Source organism: Elephas maximus, chromosome 10, assembly GCF_024166365.1.
Source record: "Elephas maximus indicus isolate mEleMax1 chromosome 10, mEleMax1 primary haplotype, whole genome shotgun sequence".
In the NCBI taxonomy this organism is placed as follows: Eukaryota; Metazoa; Chordata; class Mammalia; order Proboscidea; family Elephantidae; genus Elephas; species Elephas maximus.
The window spans coordinates 15,827,227-15,852,371 of record NC_064828.1 but is presented as its reverse complement, the minus strand read 5'-3'; the positions used below and the strand labels follow the sequence as shown (position 1 = coordinate 15,852,371).

Genomic DNA, 25,145 nt, shown 5'->3' with positions numbered 1-25,145 from the left:
ATATCCCCTTGTTCTGTTCAAACGACTGCCTCTTGGTCTATATACAGGTTACACATGAGCACAATTAAGTATTCTGGAATTCCCATCCTTTGCAATGTTATCCATAATTTATTATGATCCACACAGTCAAATGCCTTTGCATAGTAAATAAAATACAGGTAAACGTCTTTCTGGTATGGTGTTCTCTACTTTCAGCCAAGATCAGTCTGGCATCAGCAATGATATTCCTCGTTCCACATCCTCTTCTGAACCCAGCTTTAATTTCTGACAGCTGCCTGTCAATATACTGCTATAATCACTTTTGAATTATCTTTAGCATCATTTTACTTGCATATGATATTGTTCGATAATTTCTACATTCTTTTGGATCGCCTTTCTTTGGAATAGACACGTACATAGATCTCTTTGAGTCGGTTGGCTAGGTAGCTGTCTTCCAAATTTCTTGGCTTAGATGAGTGAGTGCTTTCAGCACTGCATCCGTTTGTTGAAACATCTCAATTTCTATTTTGTCGATTCCTGGAGCCTTATTTTTAACCAATGCCTTCAGTACCGTCAGTTCTTGATCATATGCTACCTCCTGACGTGGTTGAACATCGACCAGTTCTTTTTTGTGCAGTGAGTCTGTATATTCCTTCCATCTTCTTTTGATGCTTCCTGCATCCTTCGATTTTTTGCCCAAAGAATCCTTCAATATTGCAACTCGAAGCTTGAAGTTTTCTTCAGTTCTTTCAGCTTGTGAAATGCCAAGTATGTTCTCCCCTTTTGGTTTTCTAACTCCAGATCTTTGCACATTTCATTATAATACTTTACTTTGTCTTCTCAAGCCGCCTTTTGAAATCTTCTGTTCGGCTCTTTTACTTTATCATTTCTTCCTTGCACATTAGTTACTCTGTGTTCAGGAGCAAGTTCAGGATTTCTTCTGACATCCATTTTAGTCTTTTTTTTTCCTTTCCTGTCTTTGTAATGACCTTTTCCTTGATGTCGTTCCACAGCTCATCTGGTCTTTGGTCGTTAGTGTTCAATTCGTTAAATCCATTCTTGAGATGGCCTCTAAATTCAGGTGGGATATACTCAAGCTGTATTCCACTTTGGGTCTCATGGACTTGCTGTAAGTTTCTTGAGCTTCAACTCAAACTTGCCTGTGAGCAACTAATGGTCTTTTCCACAGTCAGCCCCTGGCCTTGTTCTGAGCTCTTCCATCGTCTCTTTCCACAGATTTGATTCTTGTGTATTCCATCCAGCAAGACCCACATGTATAGTTCCACGTCGTTTCTGTCACGAAGGCCATATTTTCCAACTACTGATTCTTCCTTGTTTCCAACTTTCATATTCCAATCACCAGTAATTATCAACACATCTTGATTGCAAGTTTGATCAATCTCAGACTGCAGAGATTGGTAAAAAAAAAATCTTCAATTTCATCTTTAGCATTAGTGGTTGGTGCATAAATTTCAATAATATTCATATTAACTGTTCGTCATTGTAGGTGTATGGATATTATCCTATCACTGACAGTGCTGTATTTCAGAATAGATCTTGAAATGTTCTTTTTGCCAATGAATGCGACGCCACTCCTCTTCAATTTGTCCTTCCTGGCATAGTAGGCCACATGATTGTTTGATTCAGAATGGCCAATACCAGTCCAGTTCAGCTCACTAGTTCCTAGGATATCAATCTTTAAGCGTTCCATTTCATTTTTGACAACTTACAGTTTTCCCAAATTCATGCTTCGTACATTCCACATTCTGATGATTAATGGATGTTTGCAGCTGTTTCTTCTCGTTTTGAGTCATGCCACATCAGCAAATGAAGTTCCCAAAAGCTTTATTCCATTCACATCATTAAGAACGACTCCACTTTGGGAAGGCAGCTCTTCCTCTGTCGTATTTTGAGTGCCTTTCAACCTGAAAGTTCATCTTCCAGAACTGTATCAGACAATGTTCCGCTGCTTTCTATAAGGTTTCACTGGCTGATTTTTTCAGAAGTAGATTGGCAGGTTGTTCTTCCCAGTGTGTCTTCATCTGGAAACTTCACTGAAACCTGTCCACCATGAGTGACCCTGCTGGTGTTTGAAATACTGGTGGCATAGCTTCCACATCACAGCAACACACAAGCCAGTACGGTATGACAAACCGACAGATGAGTGGTGGTTTTAATACATACATACGTTAAAAAAAAACGCATACACAAAAATCATAAAAGCTTACTCTGTTAATGAAGAAGTGTTCGATTACGCTGGCATTTTGTCAGTTGTGGTAGTAACTTCACTTGTGGAAGGTTCTGGATCATTTGGATTACCCCTGGGAATGGGGATGGCATTTCTAGTCAGAAAGTCAGTGAGAGTTGTCTGTGTGGGCCTTTTCTTTTTTTCTTCATATATTTCACGGGAACATCTCATTGCTTCCCGAATCTGCTCATTGACTTTAGCAAAGCAGTCAGTGTTTGGGCCCACACTTTCAAGCATCTGAAACCCCTGATTTAGCTTATAAAACTAAATCCATAAGCAAAGTTTTGAGCAGTAAATCATAAAATTGAACTTTGTAAGTGAACGTCTGAGAATTATAATATCAGCAAATTATACACTGCAACATCGTATGTAGTACGTATTACTAATAGGCTGTGCCCCAAAAAAAAGACTGTTGTAAGTACAGGTAAGGTAACTGGAATGGGTCGTAAATTAGGGACTACCTGTATAGCAGTTGGCACAATGATAAGTTCAGTGTTCCATTAATAATGGGAATTATGTGTTCTCCTCTTCCAGCTTCTAACAAGTATTTTGAAAAGTATTCTAGATGCTACTAACTGGCAAGTGTAACAGCACTGTGCTCGCTGTGCTCCGGCAGCACATATACTAAAATTGGAACGATACAGAGTAGATTAACATGGCCCCTGTGCAAGGATGACACCCAAATTTATGAAGCATTCCATATTTAAAAAAAAAAAAATATATATATATATATATATGTAACAGTACCTCTGGTCCTTGAACCAAGAGGTGAAGCCTCGGGGTGTATAAATGTTCTCAATGATTTTTAAATGGAATCAATCAAATCTTTTCAACAGGTAATGAGGATTATTACATTAAACAAGAATACCTAACATGTGAAGATTACAAAGTATTCTGGGTGGCACCGAGAAACTCTGCAGAATTAACCATAATAAAGGTGGGACCCCTTTTCTGTCAGTTTAGCTACCTTCTAAATAATGTGGGTTTAAGCCGTAACTCATGGCTGATGGCAACTGATTTTTTTAAGCTGTAACTCTGGCTCTAGGGAACTCTCAGATCCTTCTAGTAGTCTCTAAACTGCCTTATAGGGAAGTCAGTGTTATAGGCCAGGATCAGATATCAAAAAGGCTACTGTGTAAAGTTCTCAATATGTTCATACATGTTAAGTATTCTGTCAGTTTTATCTTTTTGTTTTCTGGTCTGCCCCAGTCTGGAAAAGTTATTCTCTAGGATTGACACACTCACAGTGTCACATCGAAATTCCCTTTCTCCCTTATCCGAGGGATTCGCTTTAACTCTTTCTTATATTGGATGCGTGGTTTCCTGGATTCCATTTTTTCTTTTTTGGTTTAATCCCAGGCCTTTCATGTGAGAAAATTCCTTATTCTACATTCTTACTTGATTGATAGTTTGCTGGAAATAGAATTCGAGGTTTAAAACTATTTTTTTCTCAGAACTTTGAAGAGAAGCTCTGTTGTCTGATGATGCTTTTACGTCTTCGGCCTTTCTGACTCTCAAACCTTTATGTGAAACTATTTTCCCTTCTCTCTGAGTCCTTGTAGGATTTTATCTTTGTCACCAGTGTTTATTGAAATTTCACAATTACATGCCTAGGTATGAGGCTGTTGAACATCCATGTGCTAGGCAGTCATTGGCCATTTCAGTCTGGAAGCTCCTTTAGTTCTGAGAGATTTTCTTTAAAAAAAAAAATTATTGCTTCTCTTTAATTTTCTGTTTTCTCTCATTCTAGAATTCCTTTTATTAGGATGTAGGGTCTCCTGGACAGATCTCTAAAATTCTTACCTTTTTTCTCCTATTCTCCAGCTCTTTGTCTTTTTGCTGTATTTTCTAGAATGTTTTCTCAACTTTATTTTCAGTCTTTCTTCTGTGTTTTTCATTTCCCTCATCATGTATTTAATTTGCAAGAACGCTTTCTTCTCAGAATGTTCTTTATAGCATTCTGTTACTCATTTCAAAGATGGAATGTTGTTTATCTCTCTGAGGATATTAATGACAATTTAAAAATTCTTTTTCCCTGCATCGTCTATTTCCTCCTAGTTGTTTTTGTCTGCTTTGATCTTTCATATTAGAGGCTTTCTTTGAGTCTTTGACTGTTCACTCATATTTAGGGGTGGGACACTAGGAACTAATTAAAAACTCTGTGTGTATGAGTAGGCCTTGATAGCTGTGGACCTTCCTGTAAGACGGTCTCACTTGGACATTTTGTTGGAGCTCCCACCCTCTACCTTGGGCAGTCTTTAGTCAGAAGACTTATAATTTCCTGCTAGGAGCATATAAGTCTGGTGGCTGCTAGCTTACCGAAAGCTAAGTGGGGAAATTAGTCTAGGGCAGGGCTGGGGGCAGGGTGTTGCATATTACTGTTTGATATATAAATTTTCTCATCTTTTCCATATAGTATTTTACCTCAGTGCCACGTCGTTGGCATCTTCTAGTCTAGAGCCCCTCTGTTTTATACTCTCAGGAGTAAAGTTCTGGTCTTCTGGAGCAGGAGAGAGGCAGTTGCTGGGCTGGGCTACAAAGGGCAGGAGCGGGAATCTGGAGTCTAATGCCCCCTGAAACAATGTACAGCCATGCCTCATCCTTACTTCCAGAGGTCATTGGTGCTGCCGATCATATACTGTATACTATAGGGAAATGACCTTTCTCCATTGCTAGAATCAGCTTCCCTTGGGTCTTCTAAGTAGATTATTATCTCTTGTTATTCTGTTTACAGCTTCCAGAATTTTGTTGCTGTTGTATCCTCTTCTTAATTATAATGTTTACCTTTTAAAACATTCCGTTACTATTATTTCTGTTGGAGTATCAGTAGGGCTGGAGGAAATGTGTCTTCAGTCTTTTAAACATAAGCACAGATTCTAATTACTCTTATTTTTAAAATATAACATCTTACAGGTATCTTCTCAACCTGTCCCATGGGACTTTTACATCAACCTCAAGTTAAAGGAACGTTTAAATGAGGAGTGTGATCATTTGTGCAGCTGTTATCAATACCAAGATGGCTGTATTGTTTGGCACCAATATATAAACTGCTTCACCCTTCAGGTTTGCAATAATACTAAAAACTTATCATTTAAAGTCCTCAAATAGAGAGATTTGTGCTGTAAATTAGCAAAGGAATTTATTGGAAAATTTCCATCAGTCTTCTAGAAATAGACCAGTTAAGCTGTAAATTAAAAGCTTTGACCATTTTCTTTTCCCAAATTATTTTAACCAAGGGCCTTTCTGAGTTTGTTTGTTTGTTTACTTCCTGTCATGTCAATTTTTAAACATTTATAGAAGTGGAGAGTAGTATGCAAGGAGCTCTCATGAACCAGCCACCTAACTATGAAGATCATCAGGTCACGGCCACTCTTGTTTTATCTGTGCCGCCCACACTGGCTTAGTTTTAAAATCTAGACACAATTTTATTCTTTGCTATGTTCTTAAAAAGGTTTTGCTGTTGATTTTGATAGTGATGTGAATTTTCTAAAATGGCCGAAATGAGTTGCTAGAGCATCTATTATGGGTCAGACCCATTGCTTGGGTGCTCTTCATCCACTGTCTCATTTAGTTCTTGCAAAAAATCATATGGGGGATCGTAGTATTATTAAAACTGGGACATAGACCCAGCCTACAAGGAGCATACCTTCTAGTAGAGAGTAAAAAACATCAGGTAATCACGATGTTGCCTATAATAGAGAACAGGCACAGAAGTTTTTGTTTTGTCTTCTTTACTTTTTCAAGTGAAACATCCATACTAAAAGAGTGTATATAGTTTATATGAACAGTTTTAAAAATAGCAACAAAACATATACTAGTGTGCCTTCTGCCCAACTTCAGAAATAGTGAGTTTTCTATCCTTCTATTTCCAGGATCTTCTCCAGCACAGTGAACTGATTACCCATGAAATAACAGTGTTGATTATTTATGACCTTTTGACAATAGTGGCAAAGCTACACAAGGCAGAAATAGTCCATGGTGACTTGAGTCCAAGGAGTCTGATTCTTAGGAACAGGTTGGTCCTTTTTATTCTCTTATAATTCTGTGAGCTTTCTCCCAAAACTTGGAGAGTCACAATTTTTAGTATGCCATTTGAGAAATGCCATATTGATGATCACATTATGTTAAGAGAATATTTGCTCTATCTAACAGTTAATAATGATTGGGAATAATTTAAAAGAATTCAAAGAAAAAAATACATTGAGGAAACACATTAATTCAGATAAAAGAATTAACCATGACTATTGGGACGATCCTGCTAAGAAGAGGCACAGATTTCTTTGAAGACTGTGAGTAGATCGTCTAGTCCTTTGAGTGGGTCCACTGTGTATCCAGCAAGGGTGCTAGCAAAACTGAGGCACCATTCAATTTCATAGACCAAAGCTTGGGGCAGGCCAACGTGACGTAGTTGCCAAGAGAAGTGGGTAAAACCAGAGTACAAATGCAAACTATGCCAAAAAATTCAACCTATTTTGGCCATCAGGTTCAAGAGATGAGCACTGAGCAGGAAGTAAAAAAATGAAGCCAAAATATTAAGAACTGAGAGATTACACAAAATGTAGAGGAATGTATAAGGTGAAGGTGGTCCAAGATTTTGGTTTTGTGAAAAGGACTAGAGGACCAGCACACCTTTGTTGTGATCACTGGTCTCATGGTATTTGAGTAAAGCAGACTGGTTTGAAGATGCTTTGTGTCTTGGGTAAACAGTTAAATTTTTCCCTGAAGTCGTTAACATACACTAATAGCTAGAATAACTCTATGTTTCTCCTGACTACTTAATCTGTAAGGGAAGATGGAATTAGGCTCTGAATTATAGTTGCATATAATTTAGAGAACCCTCAATGTATATCTGCATTTATAACCTAAACAGAGAATCCCACCTTTTTTCCTTGGATCGCAGAGGCCTAAAAGTTTCCCCAGGCATCTGTAGCAGCATTTCTCATCCTGGACACTTACAGGTATTTGGATGAGGCAGTCTTTGTATAGGTCTGTTCCAGGCATCGCAGAGTTTTAGATCCCTAGCCTCTTCCCCCTCCCCACTTCTATTAAACGCAAGTAACATGCCCCCAGCAACTGTAACCACCAAAAATCTCCCCGTGTGTTTCCAAGTGTGACACCCTCTGGTATAGTTTTTCTTTTCACCCTCTTTTACAATGCTGAACGTTCAGAAGGTAGTGCTAGAGTTCTCAAATTGTAAGCAAAGGGATTTTCTGAGCCTTTTTAGGATTGGCATTTGCACTTTGCTCAGATCTCTCTCAGCCACGAGGGGACACTAGGAAAGTACATAGTGTTTACAGGGCCATGTCTTTTACTTTGCCAGTACTTACCAGGCTTCATAGGAAATTTCATACAGATTCACAAGAAATTAACAGCCTTTTAAAATCATTTAGTTCAATTTCTACGTATCATTTGTGAGGAAATTAAGACCAAAAAAGCGGAATGCCTTGCCCACTGTAATAGTGACTTCGTGGCCAACTAGAGGGCTTGGAGACTTTCCAAGTTTTTTTAATTAACCTAAGAAACATTTTTTCCTACCTCTCGCAAATTTTCAAAATATTTGGAGATTTTATGGGAGCCAATAAAAAAAAAAAGTTAGCTCCTGTGCCAAGGAAAATGGGAGCAGTTGTCAATTTTAAAGTAAAATAGATTATTCTGTGCTGTAGAGGCTTGTGGTTGGCTTAGTCAGAGTCTATGTTCAGGGATGTAGGCTTGCCTCAGGAGTTTGAGAGAACTAATCAACAAAAGTAGAGCGAAAAGGGGGCACATGGAGACAACCCGTTCTTTTCTCTCAGGTAAGTAGCTCCTGTGTTCTGTGTTCCATTCTCCCAGATAAATAACTCCTACTAAGGACGAGCGTTGTTGCATGGAAGAGATAAACCCAAGAAAAATATAATTAATTGGTAATGAACTTAGTGTTATCAAGCTTTTTTTTTTTTTAAGAAATAAAGGTTGGGATTACAGATAATTTAAGAATAACATATGACATTACCTTAAAAAAAATTTTTTTTTTAATACATGTAATTTTACAATGAAAGTGACACTTTACCAAAAGATAGCCTCGTTTATTTTCAATTAAATTTTGGAAAGACTTTAAATGATTCTTGGCAAACCTAACCTATAATAGTAAAGAAGAAGGCTATCACGCTTGTAAAAGCCTCATTTTCTCTATTAGAATTCTCATCAACATATGTCATTGTTACTCTGTGTTAATATACGTGTAGTACAAGGCAGAGTCCTGCACCCTACTTCCAGTTCTTACTTTGTATAATATGGGGGCTCGATGAATGTTCTGTGGTAGCCCTGCACTGTGGATTAGGTATACTTGCCATCACCCAACTAATCTTGATATTACCGCGTGGGTGGGCACTGCTACTGCTCTTACAGGTGCATTTTCACAAGTAACCACTGGAGGGAGCTGTTGGCACAGCTAAGACATACCTGCAGTACCTTTTTTTTTTTTTTTTGAAGACGAGCTATGCAGCTGCTTTTCATGGCCTATTTTTATTTTCTCTTTCTCTTAAATCTGGGCTCAGGATCCATGATCCCTATGATTTTAATAAGGAGAATCAAGCTTTGAAGATAGTGGACTTTTCCTACAGTGTGGACCTTAGGGCGCAGGAGGACGTTTTTACCCTCAGCGGCTTTCGGACTGTACAGATCCTGGAAGGACAAAAGATCCTGGCTAACTGTTCTTCTCCCTACCAGGTGAGTGTAAAACAAGCCTGGGCAAATATGGAGAGGGTTTCTTAAGGTCTTTCTTATCTACATAAGCTAAGAAAGCTAGTGTTTACTGGTATTGTCTCGCCGGGAATAGATGACCTAGTTTTCACATATCACCAAGTCAGGCAATATGTGCCATTTTTCTGACACACCACTAAAGAATACACACATACACGTGCAAACAGATGGCGAACTCAGTAACCTATGTGCCAGGCCCATTTCTGCCACTCTCGTCCATGTGATCCTTTTATAAATCATTTTGTGTGATCCTCTCTGTAAAATAAGGATAACAATTTCTGCTTCATGTCCATTAGAATTTGTGTGAGGGTTAAATGAAAGAATGTATATAAAAAGAACTGTAGGACACATGAAGGAGGCCTGGTGGCACAGTGGTTAAGTGCTTGGCTGCTAACTGAAAGGTCAGTGGTTTGAACCCACCAGCTGCTCCATGGGAGGAAAGACCTGGCAGTCTGCTTCTGTAAAGATTACAGCCTGGGAAACCCTATAGGGCAGTTCTACTCTGTCCTATACAGTCACTATGCATCAGAATCAATCGACAGCAACAGGTTTAGGGGTAGAACAAATGTAAAGTGTTTTATACAGTGGTATTATATGCAAAAATCCCTTCCGACTCAGCTCTGGATATGACATTTGCTGACCGATCATGTAGCGTGAACCTCAACTAGTCCTGTGGACCACATTTAGATCACTGGAGTCCATGGAAATTCAGGAGATCTATAAATTTGAATTTGGGAGTCCAGATATTTTTGTCATCTTTTGTCTCTGTTGGTCACTTCTTTGGGGAGCTTCTCCCTTTACTGTAAGGGTAAGGAACAGTCCACTCAAACGATGGCATAAAGTAGACTTCCTGCGTAGCTAGGCTGACCTGATAATAGCAGAGAATTATTCTAGCTGACAGTGCGTTTTGTGATTTCAGGTAGACCTGTTTGGTCTAGCAGATTTAGCACATTTACTGTTGTTCAAGGACCACCTACAGGTCTTCTGGGATGGGTCCCTGTGGAAACTTAGCCAGAGTGTTTCTGAGTAAGTATTGGTGACTTCAGGGTCCTTGCCTGTCCAAATCATTCCCTGTTTTCTCTTAGATGCCTCCTCTGCTTTGGCAGCTTTAATTTTCTTAATCCACTGCCGTGATTTCAGTAATCTCAATCAGTTTTTTTAGAGTATTAGTGAAACACCTAGTTCAGAGTAAAGAATTGCTAATTAAAAATAAAGACTCAAACTATTCAAACTTTGGGACATGGTTGTGGACAGAGGCGTATCACAGACCACAGCCATAGTGCAGCACTTTAGGAGTGTTGATAGGAGCATCTTGTGAGAATAATTTTCTAACCAATTGGTATTAGTGTAAACCCCTTTTTAGTAGCTGTTGTTACCACAAGTTAAAAAGCATCTCTTGAAGGGAATTAAATTTTTTAATTGTACATTAATTTTAGGCTATTATTTACTTAATGAGTGTGTAGAACCAAATCAGAGAACAGCATCTCCTTGGTGAAGAAGTAAATGATCTCTTAATAAGAGCTGCTTGGTCTCAGAACCATAGTACTCCCTCAAGCTTGCTCATAAAAGTTATTAAATAATCACGTTCCACTTTAGCTAATATAACCTCCTGACATAAGCTTACCAATGTATCACTTACTGATACAGTCTTTGGTCCAAAAAAAATCAGTGTTGAAGATTTTAATACCCATTCTCTTCTGCCCTCCCCCCCCATCCCCCTGCCACAGCAGTTTGGCCAGTCTTATTTGTCTCTTTCATGTACTTTAAAATAGGCTTGAAATATAATGCAAGACACGTATGATTGACTGAGGTATCTCCAGTTGGTGGGTCCAGATAACACAAGTAGAAATAGGTGGGGTTAGTTGGGGTTTCCTGTTCAACAGTCCTATCTTATATATTAACAGAAGTTTCTCTGATTAAAAATAATAATAATAAAGGTACAACTATCATAGATTGCAGCAGTAGTTACTTCACTCAAGCTTACAAATCTCAGGAGATGGTGAAGATGATAAACCACAGGTCAGGGGCAGGGGAGGACTGTATTTTTTTAATGGCCCAGGCTCTAGGAAAGTTAGAGGAGACAAAGTTTAGTTTTTTTCTGTTTGTGGAAGAGAAGTGCTAGAGAAGGGCTCCACTTGAGTACCCAGACGATGTATAGGGTCAGATGAGAGACTTGCCTTCCCTTTACATGCCTTGTGTGATGACGTTTCCCACCATGGTAGTCTTTTCTGTAGTCCCTCACTGGGCTTTCAAAGGACTGATTCAACGGTATCTAACCCCAGCATTCTTGGAATTAATATAAATCATCTTGGTGCATAAATGTTCCACTGAGTTAAACACAAAGAGAATTCTAACTTTGATATGCCTGATCTTGACGGAAATGGTTTCATATGTTTTTAGGCTAAAAGATGGTGAATTGTGGAATAAATTCTTTGTGCGGATTCTGAATGCCAGTGATGAGTCCACAGTGTCTGTTCTAAGGGAACTTGCAGCAGAAATGAATGGGGTGTTTGACACCACATTTCAGAGTCACCTGAACAAAGCCCTGTGGAAGGTAGGGAAGTTAATCAGTCCTGGAGCTCAGTTCTTCCAGCAAGATAGGCCGGCAAGTCTTTCCCAGGTTCCTGCCTAAAGTGCATGGCTGTGTCATGGAACACCAAATGTCTGTATGCTGTCATTTAATATAGGACACATTTAGATACACTGCCAACACTTTTCTACTTTTTGGTATAGGTATGTTTCTAAGTAACTGGCTTTTTTTTTTTTTTTACATAGCAGCATACCTACTCTTGGCCAGGTCTAACTTTGTAGCAAATAACTGTTTTATTTTAATGGACTCCACCTGAATGAGTACCTTTTCATTTAACACATTTGACTCCATTTGTCTCTGTACTTTTTCCTCTTGTAACTTGTGATATAAACCCATGTGATCACCATGTATTTTGTAAATAATAAAATAGTATTTGTTAAATTTGTGTTTCAACATTTCATCTACTTTTTGTAAACTAAGATAATAAGTGGCTTGATTCTGCAGACAAAGAAGGTATTTTATCTGTAGAAATTTATATATCCCAGGCTCAGAGATGGTATGATAGGATCATAACAAGACAGAATAGGTAACCATCCCTTTAGCTGTTCCTGACCTTCCAGAAAGTGGTCTGGATTAAAAAGTAGGTAAAATGGTTTACACAAGGCCACATTTTCTTAAGTTTCAAGTGGCAAGTTGTTCACGTGGCTCATGTTTTAATGTTTTTACTTTTATCCACCAAGCCCCTTGGTCTGTTATGTAATCTGCTGGTACTGCTGGTACTGAGCATCTTGATGAGGAATGTGGTTGTTAGAAAGGGAATGAAGAGGTTTTGTACAGAGTTCAGCAGCCTTTCTGTTACGTGCAGAACGGTGTGGAGTGGACAAGGGTCAACGTAGGAATAGATGAGGGTTTTGTTATTTGGAAGAGGAGGCTTTGAAGCATGGAATAATTTGGAAGCGAACAGGTCTAGGTGAGGTATCGGACACCCAAATGTTGGAAGCATGAATTGTACCTGGTCTCTCAGAGATAGGGAAGAAAACTGGTAGAAAAAGGCAATGGATAGCCCTTGGCGAAATTATCTAACATGCCTCCATGCTGGTGCCTGATTTTTTTTTTCTTCTGTAGTCATCACTGTTACTGCTCTAAGATTGCTGGAAAGCAAAATCTAAGTATATCTCAACTAAAAATATTTAAGCATATGTAGTTGAAGCACTGAAGCATCACTTAGATCTGAAAGATAGATCAGCTTAGACATTTTGCTCTTAACCAAAATACGGCTCTTATCACATTCTTACCATTGCTTCTTATGTTGATAACGTAAAGCCATGTATCTGTGTCTTCGGTGTAACCAAGCCCTCCTGCCTCCGTGCTCACCTTGTTTCTCAGTCCACTGCTTGACAGATGGAGTCATTACTCTGAGGCTGGGCAGTAAATCTAGACTCTGTAACACAGATTTAGCTACCATCTAGTGAATTCTTCAGTGTCTTGCTTTTGATAGCCAGGCTGACAAGCTCCTCCTACACGGATAAAGCTTTGTTTCTGGAAGCAGGCTCTGAGGGAAGGGGGACCTGAGGAAGCTGCCTTGTTGGAGGACCTGCCCTTGTTGTGCCACGCCTCCCTCCACCCACCCCACCCCCACCCTCACGCTTTCTTTTTTGTAGAGAGGAGAAAACAATACCTGACTACTTAGGACCTGTGATGTCTTAGGTTTTCCCTTTGCCTAAGCAGAAAACCAGAAGCCTGAATACAGACCATGGGATGTATAGCGCACCCCCCGTTCACAAAGTTTGTGAACCCTCTAATCCTACACCGCTGTCAGCGCCTTCCATCTCCCGTGACAGTCGTGTAAGAAATCTTCCACGGAAGTCAAGTGCCCCAACCAATGCCAAATCTAGAAGTGAAAAGGTTTTCCCATAGCAATAGGACTTTAGACTTTGGTTGTGCTGTAACTTCAAGATAAGAAAGCCTTTCAGAGGGTTAGCATAACAACTCATTGATGTCTTTAAGCAAAGAAGTGCTTCTTTTCTGTTGTACCTGAAAATGAGGAATTTCTTCCCCAGCTGCGCTAATTTTTTCTAACGTGCCAAAGTTTTCTTCCAATCCGGCACCTTAAATTTAGACTTCCTAGTGAAGTCTGAGTGCTTTTTTTTTTTTTTAATATAGCAAACTCCTACCTTAATATGGGGTCTTTGATTCCACCAAAGATGCAAGAAGCTATGAATATTTAATAGGATAAAGGTGTCATTTCAAATCAGTATGAGAAAAGATGGATTACTCAATACCTGGTATTGAAACATCTGATTAGAGCTTAAACTCTTATCTCCAATGCCAGCGCTGGTTCATACTGTGCCTTTGTGCAGATTAGAAAAAGGCCCTTTCCTGGTGGATTCAGCACCTCAACCAGTGTACCATAGCTTGACTGGATTTCAGCCCCTACTTGTTACTAAGCCTCGTGCCCTTGTACAGTGAATAAACTGCACAGCCATAAAGTCAAAGGAGAAAAAAATGACTTGCAACAAGTATTTGCACCACCTTACACCTGCACTGTCTCAAGGTCTCATAACTGCTCTGCTTCCCCACCTGCCTCTAGACTTCGCATCAGAACCCTCTGGTGGCTCCCATCTCAGATGGCACAAAACCCAAGGCCTTACCACAGCCTGGTGTGGTTAGGTGCTTTTGAGTTGATGTCAGCTCCTCGCAACCCCATGCGGCAGAGTAGAACTGCCCCGTAGGGCTATCTAAGCTATAATCTTTGCAAGAGCAGGTTGCCAGGTCTTTTCTCCCCCATAGCCACTGGGTGGGTCCAAACCACCAACCTTGTGTTTAGCAGCTTAGTGCTTAACCAATGCATCGTCAGGGCTCCTTTACTATGGCCTACAATCCCCCACGAGACCTGACCCCATTAGAGTACTGACCTCTTCCCTGACTGCTCTTCTCTTGGTCATTCCACTCCAGCCCACCCCCCTCATTCCTCAAGTGTGCCAACTGGCTTCCCTCTTTCTGGCCTTTTTACTTGCCATTCGTTTGGAGTGTTCTTTTCCAGATCTTTACAAGGCTTCCTCCCTTATTTCCTTGAGGTATATCTTCTCAGATCTCCATGTTCTCTGAGAGACCTTCCCAGACCATTTTGTACAGAAGAGCATCCTACACACACACGCGCGCGCGCGCACACAAACACTGCTGTTGCTTTCTGTCCCCTCCTCCCTGTCTTACTTTTTACAGCACGTGTCACAGTCGGAACTCGACTGGACTGCCTTGTTTTTCTGAGTCTTACAAGTCTTCTGCCTTTGACAAGGTGCAGTCTTACCACTTTTCTGTCACTCTGTTAGTGAAAAGGTTTGTTTTCCTTCTCTGGCAGGTTTCCACCTTACACATGTTCCAGCTTTCCCAGGTTTTACTGTGTATTTTTTTCTGTATCCCACGACTAGAATTTGAGCTCCTTGAAGGCAGGGATTTACTTTGTTTACTGTTCTAACCCCAGTGCCTAAAGTAGTGCCTAAGTGAATAAAACATGATAAAAGCTTATTTTACCTAAAGTATAAAGAGGTCTTAAAAATAAAGAAAATCGAAAATCAACACAAATAGACAACGGACAGGAGCGATCCACTAAAGCAAACCTTTTAACAGCCAGTATACATGAAAAGACATTTAGGCTTATTTCTAACTAAATAAAATGCACAAGAAACCAGAATTCAGCATCCACATAGTACATGGTTGAGGATTATGTTTGTCAGACTGAGGGAAATGCACTCTAATATATTGTCAGTTGGAGTGCAAATTGGTGCATTATTATAAGGCTATTTGGCAATGCTTACTAAATTTAGGAGACCCTGGTGGCATAGTGGTTAAGTGCTACAGCTGCTAACCAAGATGTCAGCAGTTCAAATCCGCCAGGTGCTCCTTGGAAACTATGGGGCAGTTCTACTCTGTCCTATATGGTCGCTATGAGTTGGAATCGACTCGACAGCAGTGGGTTTGGTTTTTGGGTTTACTAAATTTAAATACTCCCTTTGAGAAATTTTTCTAAGAATTTATCTTACAGAAGCATTGGCGGGGTGCTGACAGATAAAGCCCTGTTTGTAATAGTTGTTCTCCGTACTTCCAAGGCTTCTAAGTCTCAAAAGGGATAATCAATATGGCCGACCTTGGGCAAACAGGAGGCCTGGAAGTAACAGTGAGAGGTGATGTCACACCACGGCCGTAGACTGCAGGGGACCTTGCCGGTGGTTGTGAGGCTAGGCTTCCAACTAGCCATGAGCGTCCTTACAGATGGCAGAACCTGAGTTAGGCTTTGAGGGATGAATTCCAGACTTTTCAGTTGATGTTTTAAAAAGAAAAGCTGGGAGGAAAAAGTGATTGCCTTTTGGGGAGAGCGAATAGGGATGAAGAGAAGACAGACCAAAGGCTTTTATGTTTCCATCTGTGCGTGTCTGAACGTTTTGAATTTTCTGACTATGTACATGTATACTTTTATTTAGTATGTCTTGGGATAACCTAAGCTAAGAAATGATGAGCTATGTTTTTGTCATCTCTCCCCTTCTTTACATGATAAAGAAATAAAAAGCCTAATACGTGTTTTTTAAAACCTTAGAAATTTAGAAAGCTTTATCATCCAAATATAAAAGCAAGGTAGTTTTGAAATTAAAACGAGAAAGTAAAAATAACTTTAGATCATCGAAGATAACCTATCTAAACTTCTCTTTTGGACATGCTGAAAATTCATTTGTTTTTAAATGTTTTGTAGTGTTTCTATTAGAGATATACTTTCTAAAATTACCATCTTCCTACTATTATAACTTCCTATGTTTGGGAACAAGGGAGTGCATTATACAAAATCAAACTTTTTTCAAAACAAAATACATTTTATGGCTTTTGTATGAAAACATGAGTTTCCATAAACTGACATTGTATGATTAAGTAAGGAACGATGAGAAACTTAAGCGAAACTGCTTTAAATATATACTTTTTTTTTCCATCACGGCATACTGCTTTCAACGCTCTTGCTCCTTCGAGACTCATCTGGCAAACTTTTGGCTACTTGGCGATAGTCCCACAAGTTCAGATGGCTCCCTCTCTCCCCCAGGGGAAATAGCGGTTACCCAATCAAACTGTTAGTTTTTCAAATCCCTTGTGAGCAAGAGACTGTGTGTCTGTTAATTTTACATACTCCCAGAGATTAGCACATTAAAAAAAAAAAGCCAAAATGTTGAGTCAATTCTGACTCATAGCAACCCAAGGAGTGCCTGGTGGATTCAAACTGCCGACCTTTTGGTTAGCAGCCATAGCACTTAGCCAGTATGCCACCAGGGTTTCTGATTAGCACACAGTACCCCAAAATAAGTACTGAATTAGAATATTGGAAAAGAGCAGCCCTGCGTTCAAAACTAGTTGTATTAAAGCCTTGATGTGGGAAAAAAAATCTACCACGGTTTCTAGATGTGTCTCGAATCATAATCTGGCGTTCTTTTTTTGCGAGTCACTTTATATGTGTTTCTTTAACCTTCTGTTATAACTGACTGCTGACCTTACGTGTCATTGTCCTTTTTACTCCTTTCAGAATTAAATATTATTTTCACAGATGTGTTTATTTCATCAAAATGTGTACTTCCTTTATTTCCTGTGTGTGTGATTCAGCCTAATAACTTAGTTGAAACAGTTACGTCAATCAGTGTATGCTACAATTTCAAAGTAGTTTAGTCTTACTGCCCGGTCATGTGATGCATTTTATTTAATTGCTTCAGTCCTGCAATTAGCAAAATAAGGATACAGCAAGCACTCACTGAAATAGGTGAGCAAAAAGGTGGATATACATTTGTTTGCTTTTACATTTTAAACAAATTAAAATCTGGTAGCTCTAGAATAACATGATAAAATACAAAAAGGATGACACATAAAGCTCTGATGAGGTTGGCTCACTCAAGGAAATGAGATAGCTGAGGGTCAGTGAGTGTGCTACCGTGAGTCAGGGAGTCCCAGTGAGTCGCGGGCATGAGGGGGGCACAAGTATGAGTGAGGCAGAATAGATAAAAACTCTCTAGAATTGTTAGGTGGAACCTTCCATATCAGGTGCACCCTGTCACTTGGTAGAAAGAAGCCACTTGCCCAGGATGCACTCAGACAGATATGTCCAGTATCCTAGCACATGGGCCGGGGTAGAGTTTCCATGGTATAGACAGACCAGTGGGGGACAGCCCTGTAACTCAGCTGTACTGTTCCCTACTGCCTTACGTGATCAGTTGCCCTGGACTTGTGCATGCCTTACCTCTCCAACTCAAGTGAGCTCCTCGAGAGCAAGATATGTGTCTTTTTTATGCCCTGCTTATGACTTTCATGTAGTACTCACGTTAAATAGAGCAATTTGATTTCACAGGTCCAGGACCTTCTCAGTGTTGAGATGGCTCCCTGCGTATGGTGCCAAACTGAACAGTAGCATGGTGAATAGGAATGCAGTCTCTGGAACCAGAATCCTTGTTCCCAGCTGTGTGGCACTGGACAAGCTACTTAACCTCTCTGGGCCAGTATCCTCCTTTATAGAAGGAAGATAATGAAAGCACCTACTTTACAGAGTACTGAGAACTAAAGCTTTTAGCACGGATACTTATAGATGTTTATATTGATATAGTTCTAACATTTGATGGCTCTAAGGTTCTCTGGATACTTCTCAAGTAGATTGGGATCCCAGCCAGTTGGTTGGGGCCTTACTCTCTTGATTTAATTTACAGTACGCAGTAGTACAGCTAAACTCAGAATAAAGGTAGGTGAAAGAAACATGGTATTGTATAATCTAAGAATGAGGGAAAATCTGTTGTTTTAGTTGGGAATGACTTTTGGGGAATCAAATATTTATACTTAGAGAAGACAGTCTCAAGATCAGCTAGTGACATACCAAGGCATCAGGAAGGTCCATCTGGCCCCCAGTCTTCAGTCCACAAGTCTATTTCAATCCAAAGGGTCACCCCTGGCTCACTGCCCTCTGCTGTTTCAGTGCCACATTCAAGCACAGGAATCTTTAGAAGGCTAACACTGGCCCTGTTTGCTCTGATGCACCAGGCAGGATTTTGCTGCCCACACTCATGGAAAGCAGGCTGCAGATCCTGTCCCTCTAGCTACCTGCAGATGTGTCTCGCTCCCCCCACCCATTCTTCCCCTCCCCTCCTTTCCTCTCCCCCACCGGGGGAAATGGCTTTCTGGTTTAGGGAGCAGGGCCTATTCACCCCATTTAAGGCCAAGACATTAGTTTCTTGCTGAGACTCTCTTCTTGCTAGAGCTTAGGATTTGGGAACTCTATTTTGTGCCCTGCATAAAAGAGTCACTGGATAAAAGGTGACCACTTGGTTAATAGGAAAAGGATGATGATATAGGAAGGAGAACCCCTTGGGTTAATATCTGCAAGTATTATTCAACTAAATAAATACAACACAGTAGTTAAGAGAATAATTTTTTGAGTCAGCCAGATCTGGCTTTGAATCCAGGTTCTGCCACTTACTAACTGTGTGTCCTTGAGCGTTGTACTTAGCCAGCTAAACTGAAGATGATAATTCTGTTTGTCTCTTCACCCTTGCCCCCACTCCATTTCTCTGTGTCTGATGAGCGCTGTACATTAAACCAATGGTCAGAAAACTACAGCCCACAGGCCAAATCTGGCAGTCTATTTTTGTATTTTATATGTAGCCCACAAAGCCTAAAGTACTTACTGTCTGGTCATTTACAGAAAAAAATGTGCAGACCCTGTATTAGACAATGCAATGAAGAATCCAGAAATAGCGTTTGGTCCACGTTTGCCCCTGAATGGCAAACGCCTGCTCTTTGGCACAAGGAAGCATGGACCACACACCCAGGGGCTGTCCAAGCCCGTCCCTTACACTTCAGTAGTGGCTGAGATGGATGGCACTGGCTGGTCAGAAGAGAGCCTGCATTGGTTTTATCTGGGAATTTATTTCCTTAATAAGCCTTTCATCTCATGCAGTGACCAACACCCCTGCAGAGAAATGCATCTTTTCTCTTGCCCACCTTTAAACTCTGAACCCATGCATGTAGCCAGAAATGATGAAAAGATTTGGAATGGCCTCTTGGCAGAGATGATACGTTAAATACATGTTCCAAGAAAGCCCTGGCAGGAAGCCAGCCTCTAGCGTGGTGCCGCATTCAGGACGCTCAGGAGCACCATGCAAGGGAGATTGTCCCAGCCATTTCATTTGTGTGGACACGAGCTGACCTTAGTGATAAGGTGGTCTTTTTTTCCTATGTCCTTGGCCCAATGAAAGATTATGTGTTTTCCTCTTACAAACAGTTGACTTAATCTAACAAGGAAGCTCTAAAACTCAGTTCAGGAATTGGAAACCCTAGGCTCAAATCCCCACTCTGTGCCTTCCCACGTGCTTGGTCAGGGCAGGTCAGTCTACCTTTGTTTTCCTGTCCGTTATCAAGGGCTGATGGCTCCTACCCCAAAGGGCTATTGTGAGAATTAAACAGCATGTCATGGTGAACATGAAAGTTCCTTGGCCCATAGCAAGCAGAGGATTCATCTGTCTCCCCAGCACCCCGCCCAGAGCCAGGCACATAAGAGGCAGTAGAAGCTGGTGTCATCCATCGTTGAACCTAAGCCATGACTGAGATGCCTGACGTTCTTAGTCACTTAGGCCTCCAACTGCAATTTGTTGACTCCTGTTTTGCTCTTTGTTGAAACGTGTTCATTTACCCCTTCCAGGGTGGCAAATAATCTCTTGGAATGTGGCAGAAAAGATTGGCCAGTAAATATTTATCAAGTTCTACTGTGGCCTCCACATTAATGGCAGGCATCATAGGTATGAAAACACGCAAGGCATGCTGACTCCCTTCAGGGAGTTTATAATTTTGTTAGTGAAACAGGTGAAAAGCCGAGAGAATATATGAGAGAAAGAAGTCAACGTAAGCCATGACCAAGAGCCAAAGGAGTGGAACAAAGAATAGTTTCCGTTCTGGTGACTCTGCTGTAAATCGGTTCTGACATAAGTTGAATACCTTGTTCTTCTTCTTTTTTTTAATTTTCATTGGTATTGTCTTTTTTTATCAGTATCTTTATAAATCCAATCTTTGTCTTTGAGGGTTAGAAACATTACATATAAACTTAGATATATTTTAATACATACATACATAAAAAATCATACTCATATGAGTCGGAATCGACTCGATGGCACTGGTTTTGGTTTTTTGGTTTACATAAAAAAAAATGCACAAATCACACACACACAAAAAGATAGTCACAAGTGCGGTTCGTCATAACTCAAATATGTTGTAAGTCAGAGGCTACCTATATATGTGTTAGGATACTCAGGGGAAGTGAGGGCCAGTGTGGATTGGGATGTCCCAGACGCCACCATGGAGTAGCAGAGGTTGGAGCTGGCTTTTGTCAGATAGGTAGATTCCAGCTGCAAAAACCAGAAAAGCAAAATGTCAAGTGATGAGGACATCTTTTTTCTGAAACAGCAACAGCCTGGAGCTCAGCAATTTGTTCAGGACCCAAGTTGTTTCCACCTTCCTGTTCTGCAGTCCTCAGCATGTTGGCTTTTGTCCTCAGGCTGGTCCCCTCGCGGGGCCCAGTTGGCTACCACAGCAGAAAACTTTTCCCAGAAACCATCCCAGCAGACCTTTCCCTCTGTCTCTTGGCCAGATTACTGTCACATGCCCAGGGCCTAAGCCAATCCCTGGCAAAGGGAAGGCAATTATTAAGATTGGATTGGACTAATCAAGATGTATGCCCCGGGGCTGACACTGGGGAGGGACCCCTTCCCTGAGCACATAGGTAGGAGAAGGGGGAACATCCAAATAAACTGAATTTCTTCCAGCAAGTAAGAAAGACAATGAGATGGACGTAGAAATGCAAGCAATAGTGTCTGCCACATATATAGTGTTTGAAAATAAAAATAAGGAAGGATTCAATAGACAGACAAAATAGCATCCTGGAATTTCAAATTGCCTGATTCAAACCCCTGTCCTGTCACTTAGTGACCTGGGCAAGTCAGTTAACTTCGCTAGGCCTTAGTGTCTTCATCTCTAATATGGAATAACAGTTGCTACCTAGATTGTAGGTTTCATGAGGACAGGGACTTGTCTTGTTTATCGGGTTAGCCCCAGCGCCTAGCACAGAGCTTCATGCCTACTAGGTGCTCAGTATTTGCTGAGTGAATTAAGTACCTGGATTGCTACGACGATAGAGTTTATTTGTGGCGAGGGTTTAGTGTGGTGCATAACCTATAGTATGTGCTAAAAAAATGAGCCACAGTAACTATAGAAGCACTGGGAGCCCTCTACACATGTGCCTTTGCTGCCTTTGAGGCCGCTGTGCTGCCAGCTTCCTCAATAGCCCTTGTTCATTACAGAAGCTGAGATGTGTCAAGGAGGCTCGGCTCCTGGTGACTGGGGCTGGGGTAGCATAAGGCCCATCACACCCTCCCCTGAAGAGGGCGCGATTGTGAGTCCAGTATTTGGGATTCGGCAGTTCGCAATTTGGTCTGACCAACTTCTGAGCAGGCCTTCATATTGCCCTGTTAGCTCCTCAGGGCGAAACCCCAGAGCTTCCTCGGAGCAGCCTAACTCCCTTTAAGGCTGTGTGCAGGGTCAGGTGGGGGAGCCTGGCCAAGGCTTTTCTTTTTCTCCCTGTCCCTGGTGATGTCTATGCCAGTTTCCGCTAGCTTCCCCTTCTCCCTGCTTTGACAGAGGAGGGCCAGCCCCTCCTGCAGAGGCTGCCCCCAGGAAAGGTTCACCCACAGGAAACGCTTCTGCTGGGCCTGCTGCTAGCCACTGAACTTTTGGGGAGTGAGAGCCGGCTTGCTCCCGAGGCCTAAAGGCCCGACCTTCCCATCCCACAGAGATGAACCCTCCAGCGGGCATATCCACTCCAGCAGAGCAGGTTGTAGCCAGACCCTGATTGAGCAGGTCCCGCCCGGCTATCTGTGTTGCCACCAGAAACAGTCCAGCTGAAGCCCTCCTTTGAGCTCTGGCCTCAACTAGGGGGTGTCACAATGGCAGCCGGGACTTTGGGCTAAATTCCGGGCTTTGCCACTTTCTAACTCACTTGGGGCAAGTTGGTTGAACACTTGGAGCCTCAGATACCTCATCTGTACAAGTTGAGACAATAATACCTGCTGGTGGCTGTTGAAGATTAAAAGAACTAACATAGATAGACCCTCACCCTGCTATGCCTGGCACATAATAGATGTGTCATAAAAATTTGCTTTCTTCTGCTGCCACCTCCATCTCGTGAAACCGAGTGTTTTCACGATTCCACACACCTTCCATTCCCTATCCACTTTTTTGAAAAATCCTCTTCCTCTTGAGGGAAAGCACCTCTGGAGCTCAACAGCAGAGTCCCTTACAGGGTCATTCCTCGTCCTGAGGGGACTCTGGCCTGTGCTCCCCTCCCGCAAGTCCCCTACAGGGTTGTGACCAGGAGTTGGCCAAGAAGGAAAGGTCACACAAAAAATATACAAACCAGTGGCCACCCTCTGCCCGGTGAGGCCGTCTGCCCATCTGCTGGCCCTGCACTCTTCTCTGGGTCTCACCCTCCATGCCCCTGTCATCCTCTCTCCTGGCCTCCCTCCATTGCCTCAGAGGGAGGGGCATTGAGGGAATGGAGGGAGGGAGGATGCTAACCCAGCTTCTCAGGGAGGAATAATCCCTTCCTCCCCACCCTTCCCCCTCTCCCCCCACTCACTGGTATTCAGGCAGGTTCTGCAGCTCAGACTGGGAGATTGGGAGGTCTCATCTTCTCTTTGCTTTTAGGCAGAGGGCCAGCATGGAGCCTTCTGATCGGGGCCAGGGGGGCAGTGGCCAGGCAGGGAGGCTGTGAGTCTGCAGCAGTAGTAACTGGGTTTTTCTACAATGTTGGCTTTTGTCAATGAGAAGATTTCCTGGAGAAATTTCTTACTAGGCAGGCTGGCAGCCACGCCTACTCCAAGGGAGTCCCTCACCCTTCCACCTTCCACTCTTGGGCCTCTGGCATCCATCCTTTACACACCTTGCCCAGCCACCCATGGGCCTTATTACCCTGGCCTCCCCACCACCGCAGGAGGGAAGGAGGAACAGAGCTGAAGGAGAGAGTCCCTATCTAACGAGATCCTTAAGCGTCCTTCCCACTGAGGACCCCCAGGACTTGACCTGGCCATTTCCCCCTTTGCTGCCAACACCTTGGAGGGCAGGTGGGTGCTCTATAGACACCTGCTCCTCAGGCACCCTGCCTGCCATGCAGGAAATCCTTGTGAAGCCTGCCTCTGCTTCCACCAGGCTTTCCTTGACGTCCAAGGCTGAGGGGCGTCTCTGATGGAATGCCAGCTCTGGAATGTGGCACCCTGGACCTCCAACATAACACACTTCCTTCCCAGAGCCCGCCCAGGCTGGAGACCATGGCGGGTGGAGGTATGCAGAATCTGCTCCTCCCTTCCGGCCCAGCGTGAGAGGTATTGAGATGCTGACAAGTGTAGGCAGGCCTGCCCCAGCCTCAGGAAGGCCTGCATGAAGCACCCTCTGTACACAGGACAAGGGGGCTGGGAAATGTGGAGAAGAATCCAAAGTTCTGGAAGATTTTGACAATAAAAGGGAATTCTTCCTGCACACTAGAACGTAGACCTTATTTCTGACAGTTTTTATGCTTTGGGAAAACTTGGGAAGCATTAGTTTATGACAATTTCAGAACTTCATTGTTCTATGGCCTTTCCAAACACATTCCCAAATGATTTTTTTAAAACTACGCACTGGGACCTTAGAAGCAAGGATGGCGAGACTTTGTCTCACATAGTTTGGACATATTATCAGGAGAGACCAGGCACTGGAGCAGGACATCATGCTTGGTAAGATAGAGGGTCAGCTAAAAAGAGGAAGATCCTCTACTAGGTGGATTGACACAATGGCTGCAACGATGGGCTCAGGACCAGGCAGTGCTTCTGTCGTACATGGCGTTGCTACGAGTTGGTGCCGACTCGATGGCGCCTAACAACACAACAATGCATGGGGACAGTGTTGAGGTAAGCAATCGTTCCAGCAGAGCCCAGCTCACCAGAATGATGGAGATGAGGCAAACTACTTTTGAGGTTGGAAGTATACCTCCGTTTACAAAAACAAAGTAAAGTTAAAGATTTTATGAAGAAATTGTAAGGACCCTAGCTTAGCTGATTCGTACTCTGCAACTCCCTGGGAGCCAAGATCCAAAGGCAGAGGCAGCCATGAGGGAAGCGCCGCCACTGTCTTTGAATCACAGATGCGTCACACTCAGGGCTTGCGTGGACAATGGGCCTGCAGTCTGCGGGGGGAGGGAAGGGCCTGTGACGAAGGCCGACGGAGTGCCTGTCCCCACTCTGCCTCGAATTTCCTCTGTAGCTTGGGCTGATGATTCTGGAGTCCCTTTCAGCTCCGTGATTCACTGCATTCTAAGTAAGGATAGCTAGAGCGTAGAGGCTCTTCAGATGTGCCTCCATTCATCCAACAAACTTTGCATGAGCATGTACTATATGCCAAGGACCACGCTGGCCTTCCAGTCCTGGAGCGCTCATGGCCTACTGGAGTTAGCAGAGAGGAGCTTCCCGCTGGGATTAAGGCAGCACTGGGCACACCACTGGCCCAGGAACACAGACATCTGCTGGCTCCCCCTGTGCAGCCGGCAGCCAAGCCTTTGCACTC

The 25,145-nt window shown here is 42.3% G+C and overlaps 1 protein-coding gene and 1 non-coding gene across 4 annotated transcripts in view; both read left to right on the top strand.

Annotated features, from left to right (window-relative positions):
• Positions 1–11,890, top strand: part of BUB1B (BUB1 mitotic checkpoint serine/threonine kinase B) — a 48,732-nt gene extending 36,842 nt beyond the window's left edge. For all 3 annotated transcript variants that reach the window (XM_049898748.1, XM_049898747.1, XM_049898745.1), the window contains 6 exons: positions 3,064–3,164; positions 5,141–5,290; positions 6,100–6,242; positions 8,761–8,932; positions 9,885–9,991; positions 11,366–11,890. In XM_049898748.1, coding sequence (XP_049754705.1) covers positions 3,064–3,164; positions 5,141–5,290; positions 6,100–6,242; positions 8,761–8,932; positions 9,885–9,991; positions 11,366–11,597 — 905 coding nt within the window. In that variant the 3' untranslated portion in view covers positions 11,598–11,890. The remainder of the gene's footprint in view (positions 1–3,063; positions 3,165–5,140; positions 5,291–6,099; positions 6,243–8,760; positions 8,933–9,884; positions 9,992–11,365) is intronic.
• Positions 2,832–2,934, top strand: LOC126084895 (U6 spliceosomal RNA). The gene has a single exon (XR_007519126.1). It is a non-coding gene; the product is annotated as a U6 spliceosomal RNA (small nuclear RNA).
• Positions 11,891–25,145: the final 13,255 nt, after the last annotated feature.